Here is a 24,652-nt window from a genome sequence, read left to right on the forward strand (position 1 = left end):
GGGACAACCAACATATACATACGAGTAAAACAACAACAATAACAAAGAGAAAAAAAAAAGTATTCACACGTATAACACGTTTTCAGCCGCTAACACGAGGCATTCACACAAGGACACACGCACACAAAACAGTCACTGCAAATTCAGTCAAGCTGTTTTGGATATTTTTCTGTTGGTACAAAAAACGGTCGTTCTGACAAAAATAATAATAATATCATCTATTGTTTTTGTCTCCTTTAACTCGTCCTCACTGCTTTTAGTCATGCTAGCTGTAGTATGTACAAGTGAGAAGGCAGTATGGCCGCATCGTTCGTAAATAATGACATTTACTGCAATATTTCTGGCATTTTTTTCCTCCCCCCCTCCTTTGTCATACAAAATAATATTTCTCTGAGGTAAGAACTGAGACAGTATCAAAATAGTAAAATCAAAGTTTTACTAAAATGCACCCCGTCATTGGAAAAAAAAAGGAAAAAAAAGTGTTACTCCAGAACAATTACGTAACAAATGAGTCGACAGGTAACAGTAGTGACAGGTGCAACAAAAATAAACATTAGGTAAAATAAAATAAAGAAAAACAGTGTGGCATTATTTCAGCATGTGACTTGGTTTACCAGCTTTGTCTGTGTTTGAGCGGATAAAAGAAATCACAGAGAACTAGCAGGGTCAGTGTCCGCTGGGGAAAAGCAAATAAGGTCAGCAAAGCTCTAAGAGCTCCAGTGAAGCTGCACGGGGGCCCAAACACTTAGCAGACTGTGGTAGCAGCGGGCAGCTCCCGGGAGAGTGTGTGCGAAGCTATGAATGTCTGAAAATGAAGTGTGCGAGCGGAGAATGAAGTGGAGTTTTCAAAGTAGCAGCTGAGGCTAATTGGGAATGTCGTTAGTTTTGCAGGCGTTTGGTCAGAAATGAAAGTGTCATGATTTACACCTGAAGATGGCACTAGATGAAAAAAAATTTACCATGAATAAAGTCAGTAGGGTTCAACCTCAGTGGAACATGAACGTCTATAGAAAAATCTCACGGCGGTTTAGGCAGTTTCAGTACAACACTGCCATCCCTGGAGCCAATTATTTTGCCAAAACACGGCGCCTGCAGCAGAGGAAAATTTCCAGCAAAATATTTAGCCTAAAGAAAAAAAAAAAAAAGCATGTTTCCTGTGCTCCCAGCTCCTCTTTAAAATCCCTCCAAGCTCTGTGACAGAAGCAGAAAAACAGAAAACCTTCACTCTGAATGGGCCAACTCAGCAATGTGACTGAACACACCTGCAAACTCCACTGAGATGCTCTGAAGATGGGAGGATAATTAACTCCAAAAGGCATTTATCAGCAAGATCCCATGAATCCAAACAACGTGCCATCACTGGGCATGTTTACACTTTTTCCCCTGGAAACACAGCTGTTCAAGTTTCCCTGCTTTATTTTCCACGAGTTAAGGCAGTGATACCAAGGGCGACGTTTTACTGATGTGCACCAACTAGCTTTTTTTTAAAAAACAAACATGATCCTGATCTGCCTCTTGGTTGCTTTTACATTGCCCTTAGGTTAAAAAAACGCGCTGACTACTTCGTACTCTGATCGTCACAATGCTGCGTCTCCTTTCAGAATAAAAGGCCGGCAAAGTAAATGGAAGAAAGTTCTCTATTTTCCCCGATCAACAGATAGTTTTGCATAAAGGAATACTACACAATCCTTTAGAGGAAGAAAACCTCAGTACACACACACACACACACTCACTCATACACACAGATATCCAAGCACACACACACACACACACCGACATTTAACATACATTTCTGTCCAGGAGCCACATATGTAATCTTTCATAAACACATAATTAGATCATCTTCATTCCAGTGAAGACAATTTCTGTGATGTATTTTTTTTCTTTTTTGTTGTTGTTTACATCAACTCTTGGTCTTATACAGCAAAGACTGGCTTCGAGAGCGCTCGCCATCATGAAGATCCAATCCGAAACCTTTGACTCAAATCCAATCTTAGATCGTAAACTTTGGTCCCGTGGAGATTTGTGGCCTCTCCGGGACTCTGACAACACTTATATCATTCAGAATATTACCACTTAATTATTATTTATATAATCTGAAATTGAAAAAAAAACAAACACCACTTGGAGGCCATGAGGAGAGTTAGCGATTTCGTGGATTGGACCTTCACGATGTGAATGCTCTGTGGGCAACATAATGGTAGGTAGATGATCATTTATATACCTTCAGAGATGCACCAATAACATTTTTATTTGGCAGAGTACAAGATATTCAGGTAGTACTTGATATATGTTGGCCTTTTTATAATTTGGGCCATAACTACAGATTAAAAGCAAAAAAGAAAAAAACGGGGAAAATGAATTCCTTCGTTACTCATAATTACAACTTTAATTACAATTAAGTGTCCATGTTCTTCAAATAGAAGCAACGTATTAGCTGTTATCAGTGAATGTTATCGGTGCACCGTTATATATACCATAATCGTTGTTTTTCTTCCTTCACGTAAAAGACAAAGCTAAGTAGATTCAGACATGTATTTTTTTTTTCTAAACGGTTCTGTACACAATACACGGGGCACGGTCATTGGTGTGGCTTCATGATTCTTCTGTCGTCATCGTTCTCATCATCGTCGACTTGCCGTGGCGTTCGCTCCGCACGCAAAGCCACACGCAAAGTTTAAAAAAAAAACGCAGCCTTGTCGGCGGCCAATCACATTCTTACCCTCACAACGTGTCTAGCCTATCAGTGCAATGAGCCCAGGTTCAATTTCGGAGGCCGCGGCGCACAGAAATGATCGCACGGTTTGTCGGCATGATCGCAACTTTCTCTCCCTCTCTGTCATTCTTGACTCTGCCTCTCACTCATTTTTGATATTTTTTTCCCCTCGCACTTATTAGGTGTTCGCCGTTCATCAAAAGTGTGGGTACGCTTTTTATAAATTCTCCAATCCTTTTTTGGAGAAAAGTGTTTTTTGGATCTGAGGGTGGATTTCTGTGAATTTTAAGGGAGCTCTCTGGGTTTTTTTTTTTTTTTTTTTTTTTTTTTTAAAGGAACATTTCAAGGGGGGTTTTCAGGCTTTGGGAGAGGGATCTATTAGCAGTGCACGCTACCTCCATTTTCCGTGGAGACGTCAGAGGCCAAAAGGTGAAGGCTTAAAGGGGGGAGAGGAGGGGTTGTTTTTTGGGGGCAGTTAAGAGTGGAGGGTGGGTGAGGAGGGAAGGGTGGTGGGGGGGTTCAGTAGTGCTGCGTTCAGTGCGGCAGCTCTTCAAGCTCGCTCTCTTTGAGCTTAGCATTGTCTCTGACTTCGTCGAATGTGTACGTCTTCACGATATTCCCGTTCTGAAAGACTGTGTGCAGCAGGTCCTGGAGATGAAGAGAGGGGAGGGTGAGATGAAGAGGAAAAAGGGAGGGGCAGAGCAAAAGAGGAAGAGAAAAGAGGGAAACGTGTGATGGGGAGAGGAGAGGAAGGTCAGCGTCGGTGAAATCAATTCCTTTGCGTTCATGTCTACGGAAGTGTCATGTTGCGCGCTAATCGCTTGAACTCACCACGCCGTACTCCTCCAGGTCGCCCTTGCCCTCCTCCAGGGTGACAAAGTCTCCGCTCTGTGTCCGGTGCAGAGACAGGCGACCTTTCTTTGACCTCTTGTTGGGGTCCGCCACCGGGTCCTTGAACACATTCACCTTTTCCGAAATAGAAAAAAACAATGTCACGCTTAAGCAGAAAGGAAATCACGGTCTATTACATTTCATGTGCACGGAAACGGACAAAAAGTAGAAGCTATGATCTGAACTTCTTCTTCAGGACTTCTACAACTACATTCAAATGTGCTGCAACCTCACCCCCAGTCCATTAGTGACCACGTAGCTGCATTTGAAGGAGCAGTTGAGCAGATCTCTGGTCAGTTTCTGCAGAAGAGCCCCTCCGGACCCGAAGGCAATGTTCTCGATGGACCACTTGTGTTCTTTCATGCCCTCCACTATCTGTGGAAAAACACACACACACACACACAGTCAGAAGAGATAAATTCTTACTCTGAGCTGCTTCTACCCTCTGTGGAGAGATCTTTTGTTCTAGTAGTTTTTTTTGTGTGTCAGTACCTCCTGCAGTGTGTTGATATCAACTCCGTCTCCTTGTATAACTCTGATGTAAGGAGGAAGAACCCTAAAACCTTTAGAGTTCTCCACCGGAATAAACTTCTTACCCAGGATCTCCAAAACCTGACAAAAGTTAAAGAAGAGAGGAAGAAGGTGTCAGAGGGTGTGTCCTGGCTCTTTTTAACATCCTGTCTGAAAAGGAAAAAGCTCACACACACACACCTTCAAAACCGTATCCAGAGGGTTTCCCGAGTCTGGTCGGACAACCAGCGGGGCATCCGCACTGCGCTTCTCTATCAGCCCCCGTAGGTCCTCTCCCCAGATCTTCTCACAGGCGTTGTAGATGTCGTAGCTGTCGCTGACTATGGATACGGGCACGCTGGGGAACTGCTTGATGATGTGCTCGAAGGCATCTTTTTCATGGTCCTTTCCCCACGCCGTGATGGTACTGCAGAGAGAGAGAGAGAGAGAGCGGCAGAGGAAATGATTACTTCACTGTCCTGCAACAGTTTCTCTGCACTTCTGGTTGATGGAAACGTCTGTGATCGGAGTGTTCTGCCTTTCACGTGAACAAATAAAAAATGTAGAGAAGGAAATGAGAGGTTCAGCAGCAGGAAACTGTACAGGTCTATAGAAGTACAAGAAAACAGCAAAGAAAGCAAAAACACGGCAAGTAGCAAGAACATTTAGATGAGTTATCTGTGTGGAAGACTACGGCAGCAAAAGAGAAACAGAACAGAAGGAGAAGCACGTTAAAGGTAAATAAAATATATTCTCACAGAATAAAGAGAGGCACAGTCACAAGACATTCATCAAATGGCAGTGCCACAGATCATCCAGAAGAGGGCAGTGCACTCCAGGCTTTGACCAAACTATATTCTTCAGATTACAGTGTAGACTGTTGTAGCCACCTTAAGGCAGCTCGCGTCCCACATGCAGGCGCACCATATGCCGACAAGAGCCTTAAAACTTCTTGGCGTCCAAAAAAAAAAAAAAAGACATAATTTTTCCGCTTTCCACAAACAAATCTGATCACGAAGATTCTGAAATGACTGACTGGTAATAACTAGTAGTTGTTTTTGAGCTGCCACCTTTAAAAGATCTGTGAAACCTGTTCAATGTAAACAGAATAACCCGGAGATACTTCTATAGTAACAATGAGAGATAGTATATGTACAATATTTGACTTCTTTACTTCTTAACTATTCCAAAAAACATGTTATTTTTCTTAAAAGTGTACTTAGGACTTAGACTTAGAAGAGGGCAGGAAAACTTTTCCGAGCAAGAGCCCTGAAGGTGACACACCTCTGCTCTCAAACGCCCAACCATCGCTTCCCTTTTACGTCAAAAGCCAAGTGGAATTTCACCGTGACTCCTCCCTTCGAGGTAGAAACCAAACAGGAGGGGGGGTGAGCAATTACATAACGGTTACCGTGACAACCACAGCCACCATCCCCACAATGCACTGGTGCGGGGAAGGGAAGGGTGCGCTGGAGCAGCAGTAACTGCCCTGGTGGTTAGGAAGGATGTGCACGAGAGCGAAACAGAAAGGGAGAAAGTGTGTGTGCGTGTGTGTGCGTGTGTGTGTGTGTGTATCAGTGCCACACCAGAGACATGTGAGATGTGCGTCAGGACAGCAGCCAATCAGAACCTTCAACTCCAAGCCAATCACAGCCCCATTCACAAATTCACATAGATGAACCAGATAATTAGTGTGAGGGTGACCAAGCACCAATCAGGGAGGCAAATTAACACCAACCTCAGCCAAATGATGAGGACAACTTTAACCCTGGCTCCATGAAAAGTGTTGGCAGGTAACCAACTCTTATTTAAAACACTTTTTTTGTTTTAAAAATCAATTTAAAAGAAAGAAATATGATCAAAGTTTGCTTCCAGACCTGGCTCTTAGCCAGAACGTGGACTATCTCTCCAGAGGCAGCACCGGAGATAAATAGCGACGTGCCGACTGTGCCCCCCGTACTTTGTATGAATATGTGAAAACGTGGCTTTTGCTGATAATTAATTCATATGTGCACAGGAATTTCACAACTTCCAGGAGCTAAATGTTGACGCTTCAAAGTTTCTGCGAACCTTTGCAAATCCCTTAAAAAGGAGTGTTGTACACGTTGGCAGACACCCATCACAACTTGGAGGTCTTGTATTACTGATGTAATAATTAAAGTGGGTGCTGAACTAAATGCCCTACATCACAATGGAAAACGGTGCCACTAAGCCCTCTGGAAAAAGCCAGGAAATACTCTACAGTTAATAAATGTAGGCCACACAGTGAGACATCCCGTCTTCAAGCAGGTGCAAAGCTTCAATCAGCAACATTAAAGCAATAAAACGGTGATAATAGTATGTGTGTGTGTGTGTGTGTCTACCTGTGCTCTGCAGCAGGCACCGAGAAGCCTGGCACAGGATCCTTGGTGCCGTAGTACTTCTTAATGACTCCGATGCCAGCGACCGTGTCTGTGCCCTTGAAGTTGACCAGATGGGCGGAGGCCCCGATGCCCGCAGTCTGCGAATAGGAGCGTTGATGGTTTATAAAAGGGCATCCCGTCATAAAGTAAATCTTTGTATGAATTGTGTTTTGTTACCAGATATTTACGCCTGTCAACTAACGGTCCGCTTGCTAGCTTTTTTCCAGAGCACCCATTCGTAACACACCGGCTGATACGGTCAAAATCTTGAAGGGAAAGCTGCTCAATGGACCTCGAGTTGGGATTACTATCATTTCCGAACTCTGAAACTCGCTATGGATGAATTCTGAAAATCTTACTGATCTCTTAGGACAACAGATCCATCTCTGAGCAAACTCTATCCACTGATGAAGACTGTCTGATACTGTTGAAAGCTCAGGAAACAGCTAGTAAGTGGACCTAATTCTGTCAAATGCCCAATGTCAATTTATTTCCACGTATTCCATGGTCGTATGGCTAAAAACTCTTAGACTTTCACTGTTCTGTATTGCATATAGCATACTGTAGTAGTGAAGTATACAGTACCTCTTGTGAGGAGACGCCCCTGTAGCCAAAGTCATGCAGTTTGTACTCCAGTTTCTCCAAGTTACCCGAAGTTTCCAGGAGGTACTTGGCGAGGATCTTCTTCTGCTCCCTGGAGTTGGTCGCCACAGTGATGGGGTACCAGATCTGGACCAGGATGGTCTGGTGGAGCAGGAGGAAGGACAGTTCAGTTTAATTTCACTGGAAAGATTCTCTTCTATTAATTTCCCCATTTGTAACTATCACTGAAAATATTTCTTGTGTCTTAGACAAGTTGTTTTTATTCAGCACGGAACAGACCAGTGAATGGCTGGTCCAAACACCCTGTTTTCCCAGTATTCAACTGGTACTAACACCCCAAACTAACAGGCTCAAGGGGGATCAAAGAGGGGCTGCTTGTTCACACAAGACAAACTCTGGGGGAAAAGAACATTCCTCGATGCCTCATGTGAACTCTGGACCAGAGTCACACATTTCAATATGAAAACAAGCGGCTTATCTGTACTGACCACCACGTGGAAAAAAACATCATGTCAAAGTAGAGTCAGAAACATGTAAAATACACTCCTCTACTATGGCGAGCACTTGTTCATACTACCACAAGAGGTGGATATTATCATGTAATTACACGCTGCGTTTGTGACATTCCACGACTTATATGAAGCTGTGTGTGAATAATAGGAATGACAGCTAAGTACGTGTGAGTCAAACCTCGTTAGCCGCAGATAAAGAGAGCGGGGCGTGACAACAATTCGAAACACCAGGAAGTACGGCTATTTTCCCAACGCCCTCAAGATATTTTTTTTTTTTGAGAGAGAGAGAGATCGTAAAGAAACAAATCTCATCTCTGATTCATCCGCCGATTTAGCCCACTAATACTATGCAGCATGTGTTCTCGCCCTATAACGCTCAGCGCAGTCACATGCCTCCTCAGACTAATCATAATCTAAACCATAATATGGTCTCATGTGACAGCCAGAGCAAGGCTAATGTCAACACACACACACACACACACACACACACACACACACACACAGAGGTCATGTGCCTCGTATCTTATCTGCATGTTGGCTTTTCCATAAGAGAATCATCATTTATCATGAAATATAACACTATATTTCATGATAAATGATGATTGCACACTATAGATTTCATGTGTATTTAAAAATGATGATGGTGACCATTTATTGAAGTTGGTGGTGTGACAGTTTGTCAGGGATAATATCTCTAATGGGAGCAGCAGTATGTTAAAAACAATACTCAGGAGGAATGTTTGCACACACACACACACACACACACATGCCAGCATAACTTCTTGGTCAATGTCCCAGAACAAAATGGAGGGAGATAAGGAACGAGAGAATGAGAAAGGTCGGGAAAACAGAGAAGCAAAAGAGCAAGACGTATATAAAAAATATTTTAAAAAACCCCAAACAACACAAAACATGATGTGAAAGAGAGAACGACCAAGAAGAAAATGACAGACGGTGACAAGAGGAAGCGACAGGAAGAGTGAAGGGGAGACGGAGAGCAAGCTGAAGGACACCAGGGTGAACGCTACGGCTAATTTTACATCAGCCATGAAGAATGGCTCTGTGTGTGTGTGTGCGCGTGTGTGTGTGGTTATGCATGTATTTATATCGTGCCGTAGAGTGTCGCGTGTGTATGCGGGCGTGGTGGATCCAAATTTATCAGGACAACGTGTGTGTGTTGTGACCGTGCTCTTGGCTGTAGGTGACCTACGTCCGAGCACTCCTTCCTTTTAATGGTGTACTCGTCATTAGAGTCGAGTGCATGTGCATGAAAAGAGGTAACTTTTGTAAATGAGAGTTGTACCCAATCAAAGGCGCATTTGTAATTACCTAACGCGTCCGCAAGACTTGTGCAAATGTTTCTTTGTGCAGCAAAGTGTCGTTTCTGCAACAATAGACAGAAACTATGAAAGCGTGTCGTCTCTCTTTAATCGAATCCGGTCGTGTGATTCATCTGCGGAAGGACTCAAGCAACGACATTTATGAATGGAGGAATAGAGGAGCCCAAAGAGAGCGCTTTAGAAAAGAGACAGATTAAGAGTGAAGATATCGCTCGTGGTAAATGGATTTAGTTCTGCAGAGTCACTGCCGACGGTCTGTTCATGCAGCATTAAGTTCATGAAATCATCCTCGTCTCCGGGAAAGGAATCGCAGCGTGCGTTCGCTTCGGCGGAATGAATGCAGCAGCGTGTGGGGACGCATTAAACGGCAAACTGTATGCTTCAAGGCACAGAAATGGAAGTGTTTTACTCCTGCTGAACTTTTTGAGTCACAAACAAACCACACGCGGTTACGATTGTGTGCTTATATTCGCTCATATTATCTGACCACAATACCAAACCTATAAAATGAAGGAAGGAAATACGCTCATTTGCTGACGGTAGGATGAGAACATTGATACCGCTTTTGTGTCTGAACATATGAAATATTAAAAGTGGGAAAACTCGCTACTACTGGTCCAAACCACCAGTTTTACGCAAGCAGTTTTCCCCTGTATCCAGTCTTTAGGCTAAGCTGAACTAAGCTCCACACAAAAAGGTTTCTATCTTATAATCTAACACTTATGAATAAGTATTTCTTTTTTGAGGAACAATCCAGATTGCAGCAACAGTTCTTATTTTGGTGTCACAACATGAGAGCAATGCCAATCCTGTTATTAGCTGCAACAAAGCAGCAGCTGTATATAGAGAAAATAAAAGACGGCTTTGAAGCCTTTATAGGTGAACTTGGCTTTTTACTCTCTGACAAAGTCTTCAAGAGAGGAGCGCTGAGGACGAACAAAAGCAAAGTAAACACAGCTGACAAACGTTGTTCGGAATCATTTCAAAGATGTGACGCATCAGGGAAGAGAACATTGTTCAGGGCAGGCGGTTGATTCGATTATTTGTCACCAAACATGGGATTTCCAGAGGAGCTGACTCTCTCAAACCTGCGAATAGCTTTGCTGCAGTTGCGTCACATCCCTCAGCAGCGATTAAGCAATAAAGCCGTGGTACGACTGTAATTCCGCAGAATTAAGGAGAGATAAGAAGTGTCGTCTGGCTTGCTGCCGAGATAACCACTTTATGGCTTTCATAAAACTGTTAATTCTCTGCTGTACTTAAAAAAAAAAAAAAGGCATAAATGTTGCTGCTATATTTTGTGTTTAAATCAATAATCAAATAAAGCTAACCATTAAATCTCACTGATATGCCTCGTGATGTAGTAATACAAGCTCATTAGTGTTTAAACTGTTAGATGAGGGACAGATTTTAAGACTGATGCCATTCAAGGAGTATACCAGTGATTTACTTTCACACTTTCCACAAGTTGGACAGGACAGATGACAGACATGCTGACTTTTAGTCCCTAGTGTGATTCCAGGTAAAAGAAAAACCCTGATTCCTGCATTAACCACAATGCTTGCAGCATTTTTTTTTTTTTAAACCTCCCACATACTCTAATTGATTAACACATTTGTGTCACATCAGGACGTACAGAAATTGACCCTGCTATCCGCTTCGGGCACAGAAAACAAACCTACCTCCACCCAGTTGGTGAGCCAGTAGCATTCAGGGTCCGTGCTCTCTACTGTGAACAAAACATTGCCCCGAGGAATGACACTCCCCTCTGGCACTGCCTTGATTTCAATAGGCAGGTGTCCATTGTATTTCTGTAAAAAAAAAAAACACATACAAAGATCAGCTCCGAATTTTTAACTGTGTCTTGTACAGAGATGTTCATCTTTATTGTGATGAAACAGGAGACAGAAGTGACACACATCTGAAGGGCAATGCAGATTTGGTGATGAAAAACGGTAGTGAGGTCATGCAAGACATATGCCGAATTCCTGCATTTCAAACCCAGCCTGGTGCAGATTCTCTATGTTTTGTGCCGGATTTCATGAAAGAAACTGAATCTAGTAGCAAATCATAGTCTTATACCAGAATACATACTACTCGAAAAAAGTGAGCAACGTTTACATGCTTGATCTCGGCCTGTGTGCGCCGGCTTATATCAGCATGATCAGCGTGAAATGCAGAAGTACACCGATTTGCTAAAAAACAAAGCGGCCTGATTGAGAGCTGATTAAGCAATGTGGTAAGAGGTGACGGTGCAAAAACAGTGTAAATAAAGGTCTATCAACACCTTTCACTTGAGAAAATAATGCTCTCTCCAAGGTGCTGAAACAGGACCTTCCAATAACCAGAGAGACTGCGTGAACATTTTCTTGGATTATACAGTATAGCCAGGAAAATGTTTAAGGTTTATGGTCGTCTTATTAACTGAAGATGATTTACTTCCGGTTGCTGAATTGGACTATGCGAAACCACAGGGAAAGTAAAGGTTTCATACCCAAAAAGTGGACATGGCGTCACACGACACAAAAATAAAACAAAAACCAAATGATAAAAACAATACATGCGTTTTTCTGTTATTTTTAGCACGAAGGCTGTCATCATACATCCAAAAAAATACTTTAACCACCAAGCCACCTCTGACTTTGTTTAGTTTTGCTGCTACAGAACGTGACCCATACGTCCATGAGTTTTTTAAATGATCAAATGTTGCCACGAAACCCCCCAAAATTAATCTAGAACTAAATTCAATCAGACTGCAGTTGCTCTGTGCACATTCTGCATGTTTCTAAATGTGTGCACGTGCTCTCGAGACAGACCACGAGCCTCTCTGACATCTCTGTATATGTACACCTGCACACCTACTTCAAATGTCTAACCTTTTCCTTGAAACTTTCCTTGAAGGTTTCGGTATCCCTCACGGAATAAAACACACAAAAAAGTTGAGCCCAACTGCATTAAAAAGAAGCTGTTTTTTTTTTTTCCTGGGCACCTGTCCAATTTTCTTACCTCCAAAATATAAGTCCACCCCTTCTCATTGAAAACATCATCCTGGAAGTGTTCTCTGTATACCTCCTTCGCCTCCTGGATCTTCTCTGGAGTCACTACCTTTCCTGGAGAGGAACAAGAAGAAGAAGAAGGAAGAGGGGGAGGAGAGAGGATAGTGAAGTGAGGAGAAAACAGAAGAAAAACGATAAAGAGGACGCACTGGAATGCTACACTACTGTCCGCTGTTGTAATTGAATTAGAAGTGTCCCGTGCGTGCTGACAAGGCGTCTTTGTGCAAACACATGCCAACCAACTTCCTCGTCTCATGTCAAGTTCCCACACCACAGAAACTGTTGGACGCATGTATGAACGCAAGAGGGTACTTTGATATTTCAAAACTTAAAATGAATAGTTTGGAAATAGCTCAGCACTAAGGGTGGGAAGTTATGAGGTGGGGTGTGTGCGGAGCCATTTCTTGAGTGGTGCAGTGACTTCCTGTAGTTGGTTGCCTGGAGACTTCAGAGTTACGTAAAGACTCCAGGAAGTCACTTCACTTTTCCTACTAAAAAAAAAAAAAAGCTAAACTAACCGGCTTCTGGCTCCAGCTTCATATTTACCATACAGACCTGAGCGGGGTACGCAATTATGTCAAGATGTCGATTTGCTGTTTTTAAAACGGTTTGGTGAGAAGGTTTTAGCGTCCAGTTTCCAAAATATCATTAACATTGCTCCCTAAAAGCCTTTCTGTTTTCACTGGAATACATTTGGGGATAACTGATGAAAAGAATCTTTAAACTTATTGAGTTAAAACTCCTCATGGGGAGGTTCCTTTTATAAACGGAGGTCACTTTGACTATTACCGTTCCTGCACAGCCACTCCCTTCGCAAAAAGAAAAAAAAAGTACAATTAGAGGAGATTAAAATTCACTCTGTGACTCGCTCTGGAGGAATGATGCGCACGTTTGGTTTCCTGAGCTGGAGGATCAAGGATGCGGCTCTAATAGTCGGCCTAATCATTGAGCTCCGAGGGACGCTCTGCGCAGACAGCTGGCCTTTCTCCCCGCAGACGGTGAAAGAGCAGCTGTGCTTTTGTCTTCCCTCTCTCTGTTCTCCGCCGTTCTCCGTCACCCCCGCACCTCTGCTGCCGCAACCATGAAATCCTCTTACGACACAGGAGGGAGATGCATTCTTTCTCTCTTTCTCCTCCCTCTTTCTTTCTGTCTTTCCTGCTCTCTCTCATGCCCCTCAGGATCTAACTAACTTAAAACACCCACCTTTACAAACTCGAGGTAATTAATCATTCTTCTTTAACCTGCTGGCTTTTTGTTACGGCCCCGTACAGTCTAATCAACATGAAGGCACATTGCAATCTTGTTGTTCTCTTAAGTGCATGAAAAAGGACTGTTGCACCTGCCCTGCTGAAGTGTCCTTGAGCAATGCAATGAATCTTGAGTAGCGCCAGGCGTGCTGTGCTGTTCTGCTCTGCAGCTGACCCTGCACTGCTCTGACCTTGTCGTGGAGAGCGGCGGTGGGTGGGAGGTGGGTGTATAAAACGCTCCCACGAAAAGATAAAGTGCTCCCACGGAGGGGGCCAATGACGCATCACCAGCATGTCGTGATCGCAGGCTAAACGACGGTGGAATGGTGCAAACATTACCTGCATGTGCATGTAATCCAAGTACTGGAAATTTACCCTCATTTCATTTGTTAAGTTGACTGGAAACACATTTGTATTGACACAAACATCCCCGGGAATCATTGACAGACGTGGTGGCTTCATAGGGCATGGTGCAAGCTGCAAAGTCATTCAGCCTGGCAGCTGCTATAAAGCCCCTACTGGGTTAGAGGTGAGCATTTCAGTGTTGTGCTCATGGGGACTTTTATTCGAGTTATTACAGAATAATTCAAATGTGACTCGGGACTTACCTTTTAGGTATTTGTAAAGGATGTACTGTAGGCCGTAGAAGACGGTTTTGTCATATTTGACTTTTCTGCTCTTGGTGGGATCCGTCCTCTTCTCGCGGCACTCGAAGTAGGAGTACACTTTACTCGTGTTGGGGGGGTACTGTTTGTAATGTGTTACCTGCAGAGACGGAGAAGACAAATTAGCACAGCCGTTTATAATGTATAAACTGAGTTGGGAGTAATGCTAATAAAACACATTACACATAAAATGATGGCATGAGTGAAGATATATCATACAGCAAACTGCTTTTAAATGTCCAAGTCCTAAGACCAAGTGTAAAACTGCTGGCAGGAGGCCGATGCTTTTATGCCCCTAAATTCTAACAACACAACTTTGAGCACCGCGACGAACAAGAAAATTAATAATCGTTGGTTGGTCTTGGTCTTTACTTGAGCCTCGGAGGACTTCGGAATTAATGTTTCATTCAGGAGGTACAACAATGCAAACACAAGACACCGTAACTGGAATCACTCCTGTCTTGCCGTTTGGCCTTGGTCTTGACTTAGTTTCGACCCCATAAAATCTTGGTCTTGTCTCCGTCTTGACTTGGTCTCAGTTAAGCTGGTCTTGACCACAACACTACCCTGCAAGCAGACATGCGCATGTGCAAAATGATGGTTCAACAGCTGGACTGTATATGTAGGTTTTAAGTCTTTCATATCTCGTAATATGATATGATACGCTTTATCGTCCCCGTAGGGAAATTTGTCTTGGTGTGATGATGTACGCAAATAGCGACCTCCATAGACGCAATAAAGCAAACAACATAAACAAAGCAGCACATACTGTGGCAAATCACTACAAAATGCAAATATTACACCATCAGTGATAAGAACACCTCCAAGGCCTGCAGCTTCAAGCTATTTTTTAAAAATTTGAAACTGAGCGAGGCACAAATGAGATTTTAAAAATGTCTGAGTTTATATCGTCTGCCAGAGGGTAAGAGCTCGCACTCGGCATGGAGAATATGAGACGGGTCAGACAATATTCTCTGAGATCAGACTGCTCCCGTATTGATTGTAGCCACTAGTGTTCATTCCATTCCCAGATCCTTCCTGTCAGTCTGTACCAGAAAAACAAGCTAAGACTTCAATTGTGCAATGAGACTGCCAAACCATGCTGACGTCTCATATCTACTGTGCATCTTGGCGTTGTTAAACAGAAGCACTGGATGTGCAATCTTTGAGTTTCACACGGTGCACACTTTTCAGCGGAACTGACGAAACCTCTTGTAGAAATGTTGAAACACATTTAAGATTACACTTTTTTAAAACAACTAGATAACACGTTACCTGCAAGCACGCAACGCATAAGATATAAAAATGGAGCAGCAAATCAAATTCTTAGGCGAGACGACGGGATTGGCGAGCGAATTCAGACATGATTCGTTGTAGCCGAACGAGAAGAGCCGATTCCCGTCTTCTGCTGAGTATCCATGCAGGCAGGGGCGGACTTTATTTTATTTCAAATGTTTTGTATGAAAATGACGAGTGAAAAATTGCTTACCAAACACACAAGCCATTTGTAATTGCTAAAATAGGCTGAAACAGAAGGCTCTGAGTGATACTAAATGAGGAGCCGTTTGGCTCATTTAAGGGAGTCGAGCCGAAAGAGACGAATCTTTGAAAAGAGTTGGACTTCCCATCACTACAATGGAACCAGTTCAGAGAGCTATTCAGGGTCCAAAGTTTAAACAACACATATAGCAAACACTCCCATCAATCAATCTATTGTGTTAAATCAAATAACACAAGACTAAAATGTCTTTTCCCCATATTATTCCCCTACTCTATCATTATTTTTATTGAGAAAGTACTACTTTCGGTCTTGTGTGATTCTAGTGATCTTCTTGAACATTGACAAGATTGTGCAGTCAACAGAGACATGTCCAGGCATGCCTCCGGGTTTGAGAGAAGCTATATCTTACAGATAAACACACCACTAAAAAGGAAAACAGTGTCAGCTGTAGCCATCTGGCCATCAATTAAATCCCAAATAAGTCCAGGACTTTCCACAGTGCAGAGTACAGTGGGGCATTTGAGGGGCAATGTTCTGCAAATGAAGTTGAAAAGTTGACGGTAACAACCACAGCTCACTCTGTCATTTCGTATTTGGACGTTGTCCAAGTCCGTGTAATAAGCTGCACTCGCTAAATATCAGTAGTTAAGCCTTTCTTATGCTACTGTACAAGGAAAAAAGGTGTGGTTCACTGCTCGAGGCGTGAACAAGGTATTTCCCATTCAAAGGTCACAGACCCACCCGTACTTCATTTGACCACAACCTTGAGAAAACACCACTGTAAATACATAATGTACATAATGGATATACTGGAACTACAGGTGTAACTGATTTGTGTCAATCAATGTGTTGCAACTCCAGACTAAATGTCCTTGTAAAGATAGATAGAGAAGAGAGATAAAGGTCAATGCACTACTCAGTTTCTTTGACCCCTTGCCTCTGTCCTTTCCTCTGAGCTTTTGAGGACTCAAAATAGAGTCAAGACACACAACATGACACTGGGCCTGACCACGTGTGTGTGTACACATTCAGTCTCACAAATGCCAACGTATACACACAAGCAGTGTTTTAAAAATCACACAAAGGTCGCAAGGTACCACAGCCGAACTCATCCATTTACCATTCAAGGATATAAGAGTATCTAGAGTAACTTATATTTAATTATAAATCAGACAGAATGTAGGATGTAGTTTTATTAAAAGGAGATCTGGTAGATCAGCATTTGGTTGATGCGTATAATCCTCCCAGTGTCTAATACATATTTATAAATAAAATATATATAAATTTAAAGCTGCACATATCAATATTTCTATATTAACAATGGGTAAAACAACTATATATAATTTGATAGGTGTTGTAGTGACAAACCGAACAGAGAATTATCAACTCTGGTGCATTTTAGTGTCTTTTAACTCATTGTTTTGGTTTTCCAAATCCCCATATGTCACGGTTTTGGTTAATTCAGTCATTTCCAGTAAAAAAATAAATAAAAAATGTTATAAAAGATCCTCTGTAGGCGACCTGCCTGGCACAGTCACACAAGGTGGTGGAGACCAAAACAGAGCTAAAAGAAGAGTCAACATAGGACTTTCTGCTTCTAAATTTGCCATACAACTTTATGAGGTGATAACATGTCAGCATGGTGCTTATAGCTTATTCCACGGCCCCAAAATACCCCTCTCCTCGCAGCCCGTGCAGCTTCTTTGATGTGAGGATTTGATACTTTTCTTTGTTATACGCGATCGTAAGCTGAATATCTTTAAAGTTTTGGACTGTTGGTCAGACATTCCAGACATAACATTTGCCCTGTCCTCAGATTAATGTTTTAATTTAATCTGATCAGATTTTCACTGAAATATTAAAACAAACTTCCTCCTTTTGTCAGCAATCTAAACCCATGGTGGCGGTGAGATCAGTAAGAAAGCAACATCATTCAAAGATATATTGAACACACTGAAATAAAGACGTGCAGAAAGTCGGTCGAGTTGGTCATTTTCTGGCGCACAGATTATCATTTTAAAACATGCTAATTATTTCTCTGTTGCCCCCCTTTTTTTTTACGTTGGCGGAAGCACTTGCATGAAATGTTTAGAAACAAAAACCTGTTATCTGGCCACCGAGCAGGACGTTTCTCAGGTGCTGTGTCTCTTTCCAAAACAACACACCACCTGAAGCATGCAGCAGCTGTTACTGTGGCATAACGCTTAACGAGACCATCCAATTTCCTAAATGTCACAGCTTCAAACTGTCACTGTAGCCATTCTGCTCCGTGAAAACATTTTGCCCACAAAATCTCAAGACTCTTAAATCATGGAAATGTGGTGACAAGCCAACAAACTTGTGTTGTGCTACTGCTTTAAAAAAATGTGCCGGAACAATGACATACTGTACGCCTCCGCCCTGTAGTATGTTAAAATGTGACAGACTCTTCACATCAACAATAGACACATGCATGTGTGTGTGTTTCCAGACAATAGGCATGTTTGGCTTCGGGGCTGACCGTCTCTTTTCTTGCCAATTCAGACAGAAAAAAAAACAAAGGCATTAAGGTGCCGCTTGTTTTTGTGTCCTGTGAAGTTATTACACAGTCATCCCATCACATAAGCCACTTTACCCACACAAACGCACGGTAAACACAGATGTTCTGACATTTGTAGACTATGCAGACTATGAAAGAGGTCATATACTCAGACAACTGATCCTACACAACAGACTGGTTGCCTTACTGCTCGTCCTTTGTGCAACTCAAATGGCTGTTTAAAGAGACAATAACGGTAACTTTAGGACGGTATGGTAACGCAGACACACCTCCCCCGGCAAAGACGCAACATGAAATCGGATCCGGTGTCAGCCTGTGTTTTATCTTTACCCTCATTTAGGTGACCTTTGCTGCTTCTCATGACTCTGTAACTGCCTTGACATGACAAGATAACACATTTTCTCAGCAATGTTCTGTGTTATACTAGACACGCTCACTCATGGTAGTTACCAAGAGCAAATGCAGCCACTGAGCGGCTCACTGAAGAGCATTTTGGCAGGAGTGCCTCTCTTGAGAGATACTATGAAAGTCATTGTTGAAGGGTAAAGAAAGAGATACTGAACCTTCCAAAATTCTATAAAGGGAAATTCATACCAGTTATCAACTATGTGTAGATTAGACAGTGACTTATAAAGTAGGACCTGTCCACAAGTAGAGCAATAAAAATTGCAAATTGTTGGACATCTTTTGCACAATCTGTTTGGCGTATACCACAATCATAATGACACATAATGAAATATTTTCCATTACACGGTAATAATAATAAACGTCTGCTTCAATAATACAAGCAATTTAGTATGTAAGAACGTATGTCACACCGGTTCTGTTGTGCTGCTCAGATCTAATTTTTAAGTTGTAGTTACAAGTGTATGTCGTCGTTTTTCACAATAAAAGCATTGTCTTTATTCAAAAGTAGACACTGGAAATGTTCAGTGCCAGTCAGTGGACATGCTTGCAGGTTAAAGGTTAATTCACAGCTACATTTTGCATTTTTGTTGTAGGTTTAGTGATCACCTCCTTAATCTGCAATGGCAGTACATAATGATTCAGAACGCCATAATTACAATCAAGATCAGGACTTATCAGTAAGTGCCAGCAGCGATGTCTCTTATAAATCAGGCTCATTCTAAACCCAGAGTTTTATTTTTTTATTTTTAATCATTACTATTAAAACCACAACTACTCCTCCGGGAGGAGTTCGACGTTAAGTCCCTTTTTCTTAACCACTTCCCTTTGCATCTGTTCAAGACTAATCAGCAGCAGTATTACACATAATGATATGCGCACAGTATTGACTGTTTAGGATCAATACTGTGTGCAGTGCCTGAAACATATTTATTTTCTTTAATCATACTTTAAAAAAAGCTATTCTGCAATGGAAATAACTTGTAAATCTGAGTCAACATGAAACTGAAACCGAACCAAACCATAGCAGTCATTTCCAAGAAATTAAAAACAAAACTGTAACTTGGAATTCCCTTTTACAAAGTGTAATCCTGTAAGACAGCATGTTTTTTTATTAACCTGAGTCACTTACATTACATGACATAACACCTGTCTTACACGCTGATATACCTTATGTGAAGAAAAAGCTCACACGCTCTCAGAGCCTGGCTGAGAATCAAAAAAGAGTGCATTAGTAGACACAGGTTCATTAAAATCCATTTTATATAGACTCTGTGAGAGAGATATGACAGAAATAAAGCATTAATCTACACCCTCTGCAACCCAGTCTGGGCTTTCAATGTAATAAAACACATTGTGGTGTACACTGGGCGTTCAACCTACTTTAATTTTGAATGTTTATACCAAGTAATAGAAATTATAAACACACGAAAACTGGTTTAGCGACACAACAGAACAAGGTTGTGCAAGGTCCTTTGATCATAAGCATGATTGTATGCGTGCAAATACATGATGTGGTGCTTTTTCCCCATATTACTGTGAGAATTAAGCCTGTGGTAATGCTTTTAAACGGAGCTTTACAGTCATACACTGAATGCCATCACTGCAGCCTAAGGGCACACCTATTTATATTTTCCATACATGCATCACCTTGTTACATGAGCCTACTTTTAAAAGTCATTAGTCATGTGATGTCAGCCTTTTACAGTTTTCAAACATTTGCCACCTCTGTCCCATCACCATCATCATAATCACCATCACTAAATGCTGTCACTTGTGACTGATGCACATGTGGCAAACATTCCTGCAAGTGCACTTTGTCCTTTGGGGTTTTTCATTGTTGGTTTAAAGCCGTGTTGCATCTGTTTAAACGCCTGCAGTCACCTGCTCAGTGTCGTTTTTTTAAAATAAATAAATAAATAAAGGCCCTGTGTGGGTTAAGCACTGAGATAACCTGGTTATGTCACAGAGGGTAAACACGACGCTCTTTTTTTTTTTTAACTTTCAGTTTTGATTTCACCAAAGTGACGCATTGCTACTCGCGCAGCTAGCTCCGTGCTAGCCTCCTCTCTGAATGAGACTCATGTGCAGCTCGCCGGGCTCTCCACACTAGCTCCTGGCTAATATTAGCTTTTTTTTTTTTTAATATATCATCCCCCTTTAGCGCTCACTGTGAGCTAGCATAGGCTAGCTACGTCAGCTAGCTGGGAATCACTGTGGCTAGCAGAGCCGGCTAGCTCACAGACAGATGCTCGCTTTCTGGATCTCCTCCTCCTCCTCCTCCTCTCCTGCCCTCTCGGCCTGCTGTGAACCGACGGACACCGGCCACAGAGAGCAGTGTGATGGCCTTGGGACTGATGAAGAAAAAAAAACCACCTTGACTTTATCAATTCCCATCCATCCATCCATCCAGCCAGCCGCTCCCCCTCCAACCCAGTCTGCCCTCCACCTGCAATCGCACTCGGTACCTTGTATGAATCGGTCGCTAGCATTATGTTGAAGTCGGCGTCTCTGTGCTCCATCTTTTCCCCCGTTTTTGTTTTTTTCCTTTTGGTTGTGAGTCAGTCGCAGCTGTCAGTGTGTTGTGTTGCGCGCCGTGCTGCCGGGGACTCCAGCCTGGTGGTGTAGCTGGGGTTGGGGAAGGACGAGCGGAGAGAACCGTGGGGGTGGAGGAAGAGGCGGGCGGATTGTCGTCATCAAAATCCCCTCGGCTATGTTCGGCTCTACTCGGGCAGCCAACCCGGTTTAACCGAAGACTGTCTATGCTTACGAGGATGAACCATACAACAAGGATGTCAAGACACTTAAAGATCAATATTTATTCATTTATTCCCATCATTCACCATCATCAAAATTGTTGACTCTACACCACTTTGTATAATTTTGTGAATTTTATTTAACTTAAAGGTCCAGTATGTAAGTTTTGAGAAATTTTTTTGAACCATACAACAAAGATGTCAAGACACTTAAAGATCAATATTTATTAATTTCTTCCCATCATCACAATTATTAACTCTACACCACTTTGTATTTTTTATTTAAAAAATGTATAATTTTGTTTATTTTATTTAACTTAAAAGGTCCAGTGTGTAAGATTTCAGAACATTTTTGAATATTCAAATACATTTGACAATTTTTAACTATGTTTTCATTATCATCGAATCACCTGAAAATAAGAGTCAGTATGTTTTTGTATCTACAGAAGCTGCAGAGTATGCCATGTTGAACCACCATATTTTTTTTTATAGTAGTAAAAAAAAAAAAAAAGAACAGACAAACAAACCCTGGCTCTAGATAGACCTTCTTGCTTTTTTTCACGTTTCACAGCCCCCATAGTTTGTTGTCCTTCACACTCAGAAATAGAGAGCGAACACAGGGGGTTGCAATCACTAAATACACAGCTAAATGCTGCTAAATCCTACACAGTGGTCCTTTATATCTATGTCACTGTAACTAACACAATAATGACACATCATATACTGTACATAAGACTTATAGTGTAGCTGCAACATATATAAATCCAACTGTACAAAATCATTACTTGTTCAAACAAATTATAAATCCAACTGTACAAAATCATTACTTGTTCAAACAAATTGCATACTGTGTGCCACTTTTAGCTCAGGATATTATGGGAAAACTAAGAAGATTATAAGATGTTTAAAAATGCTATGGCTCCTTTGAATACAGGGATGTAGGAAGTCATTCAGAATTGGGGGTGCTTTTTGTTTTTGCATATATACTATACACGTACTGTACGTTCAAATGAGACACCTGTCACTGTTTGCTGTTCCGTAAGAGTGCAGCACTTTTAAACCTCTAAAAAAAAAAAATAGAGCAAGCTCTAGTTACTATATATATTTCATTATTTAGATCTATAACCAAAGCACACATCCTGTTGTATTAATGGCCTATATACAGTATGTCACTGTACATGACAGTGATGGCAGTTATCTCATGTACGCAGCTGTAGCTGGACTCTCTGGGTCTGACCATGTGTCCTGATATCTTTGAACACATATTTTTTCATATTCTATTTTAGTATATAAGAGAAAGTCATTATAAGTTGATTTTAAGGGGTGCTGTGGCCCACCTACTTTCCACATCCAATATGACATTTCCAATCATGGGCGGGATCTTCAGCCTGTTTACAGGAGGGTGATAAAGTAGAGGAGTGGGTGTTCCTCATTTCAATGTCCTCTCAGAAGTCTCTTCTGTGTAGTTCTCAAACTCAGCAGAGGGGAGCAGTGTTGGTTATGAAATGCTTTTAAAATATAAGAAATGAAGAGGGCTCATAGAGGGCGTACCTGCATGTGTTCATACACATATTTACAGGGTGCTTTTATATTGTTTTTATACTAAACTGCTTATCAAGACCATTTATACTAAATGTATGTCATACCTAATTAAAGACCCTGCACAACAGTACACATATTTACATTAATAATGGCTCATTAGTCCTCTGGAAAGTACTGAGGTCTCCAATGTCTTACTATGTCTTAATGTTTTACCATATCAACCTGTGTTCTAGTATTATTCTAAAGAAATATTTAGAGTTGTACCTTCCACCTATATTTGTGTTATTTAAGGTTATTTAAGGAGGCACAATTGTGTCTGGATTAAAACACTAATGGTAACAGAGGCATGTAGTATCCCTGCAGTAAAAATGAGCAGAGAAGAAGACGCCTTCATTACCATTTCTATCTTGGAGGTAATACAAGTGTCATGGCATGCACAAGTCTTTAATGAGCAATGTCCTGAGGGAAACTGATGTAATAACATTCAACAGCATCAAATTTAGTGGCCACAAAAACATGCTGGGGCTTCGGTGTACATCCATGTGGGTTATCTTGACAAGCAGAGCACAGAGTGTGTTTTATAGCACATTAAAACCGGTTACTACACAATGGGAAACACACTTGATAAAGGAATCTCATATCAAAAACAACCAACATTACCTTGATTGAAAAATTCAAGATAGATCTTTACTGGCTTGGTAAAAAGTCTAGGAGGACAGCCAAGTATCAACTGATATGGGTGGCCTAAGCTTTGGCCAATAGATTTTTTATAATATTTTGGCATTGAATCAGGTTTCTGGGGCATTGTTCCAGTATTTTTATGTATTTATTTATTTATTTATTTTTGCAACTTTAACAACAATTTGATCTACCAACATGAGCATGTTTCTCAGTTTAGACACTGACCTTCCTATTTGAGGAAGTAAATAAAGTGATGAGAGTAATTTCACCGATAAAGCGTTTTTATTTCCTTTTTTTTTTGGTTTGCCATCATGCAGCGTGAATGAGGAACTTCACAACAAATACATAACTATGCAATAGAGCAGCTATGAATATTTTTTTATTATTGATTAAATCTACCAATGAATGTATTAATCATTTTTTTCAGTCCAAGGTGACAACTTTCATGCCTTTCCCCGCAAGCACCAGCCCAAAACAGCATTAAAAACACACTGGGAAAAATACCAAAATGATGAATCGATTATTAAAATTGATGCATATTAATAATTTTAGTTCAGTCTGAGCTGAAGCACATTTTGGTATTTTGAAATTCAGTATTTTTTCTGAGCCCCTTGAGGTATCTCCTCCTCTGCTGCTGCTGCTGCTGCTGCTGCTTATTGATTTGAGCCTCATATTTATGTGCTTTAATCATCGAGGTAGAAATACACTGAGGCTTTTTTTCCTTCTGACTATATATCAATGCAAAATAAATAAATACTTTGGTAATAATTCAGTTTAGAAGTTAAAACTTTCCATATTTATGAGATGTAAAGTTCAAACTTTTAATGTCAGGCTTGCAGATAAATAAATTTAACAACAGCTGAGACCAATCCACCTGATACAAACCACTGTATGAGAAAAGAAAAGGGTGGATGTCATGTCACACTTGGTACACCGGTGTGAAGTGCTTGGCTTGCGCCCACAGGCTCAGTCATTCAGCGGGGCGGTGAGAGATTCCAACCCGCTGGACTGATGCCTTGCTCGGCCTATGACATCCATTCTCCTGCCGGTCTGCTCCATGAGGTGGGTGGAGCTAAACAGTGAGAGAACCTGACATTTCCGCATGTCAATAAAAATACATCTCCGAAAGTCAACAAGAAGAAGTGGAAGCAGATAGTTCATGCGATATCTAGGTTGACCAAAGTTTGACTGTAGACTTTCGGTCACATGATGCGTGGACACACACCAGCTGCCAGGTTTCTGCCTCTCCTCGAGAAAACAAATCACTCTGGAGTATCTTAAAAGCA

The 24,652-nt window shown here is 41.5% G+C and overlaps 1 protein-coding gene across 1 annotated transcript; it reads right to left on the reverse strand.

Annotated features, from left to right (window-relative positions):
• Positions 1-3,221: 3,221 nt before the first annotated feature.
• On the reverse strand, positions 3,222-20,953 carry nampt1 (nicotinamide phosphoribosyltransferase 1; the record flags this gene model as incomplete). Its single annotated transcript, NM_001303355.1, is given in 11 exon segments — positions 3,222-3,364; positions 3,548-3,682; positions 3,842-3,982; positions 4,100-4,219; positions 4,319-4,544; positions 6,481-6,617; positions 7,105-7,263; positions 10,657-10,785; positions 11,981-12,084; positions 13,886-14,042; positions 20,856-20,953. Coding segments are annotated over 11 exon segments (1,476 nt in total). The 5' UTR covers positions 20,910-20,953.
• Positions 20,954-24,652: the final 3,699 nt, after the last annotated feature.

Source organism: Larimichthys crocea, chromosome XX (genome assembly GCF_000972845.2).
Source record: "Larimichthys crocea isolate SSNF chromosome XX, L_crocea_2.0, whole genome shotgun sequence".
Classification (NCBI taxonomy): Eukaryota; Metazoa; Chordata; class Actinopteri; family Sciaenidae; genus Larimichthys; species Larimichthys crocea.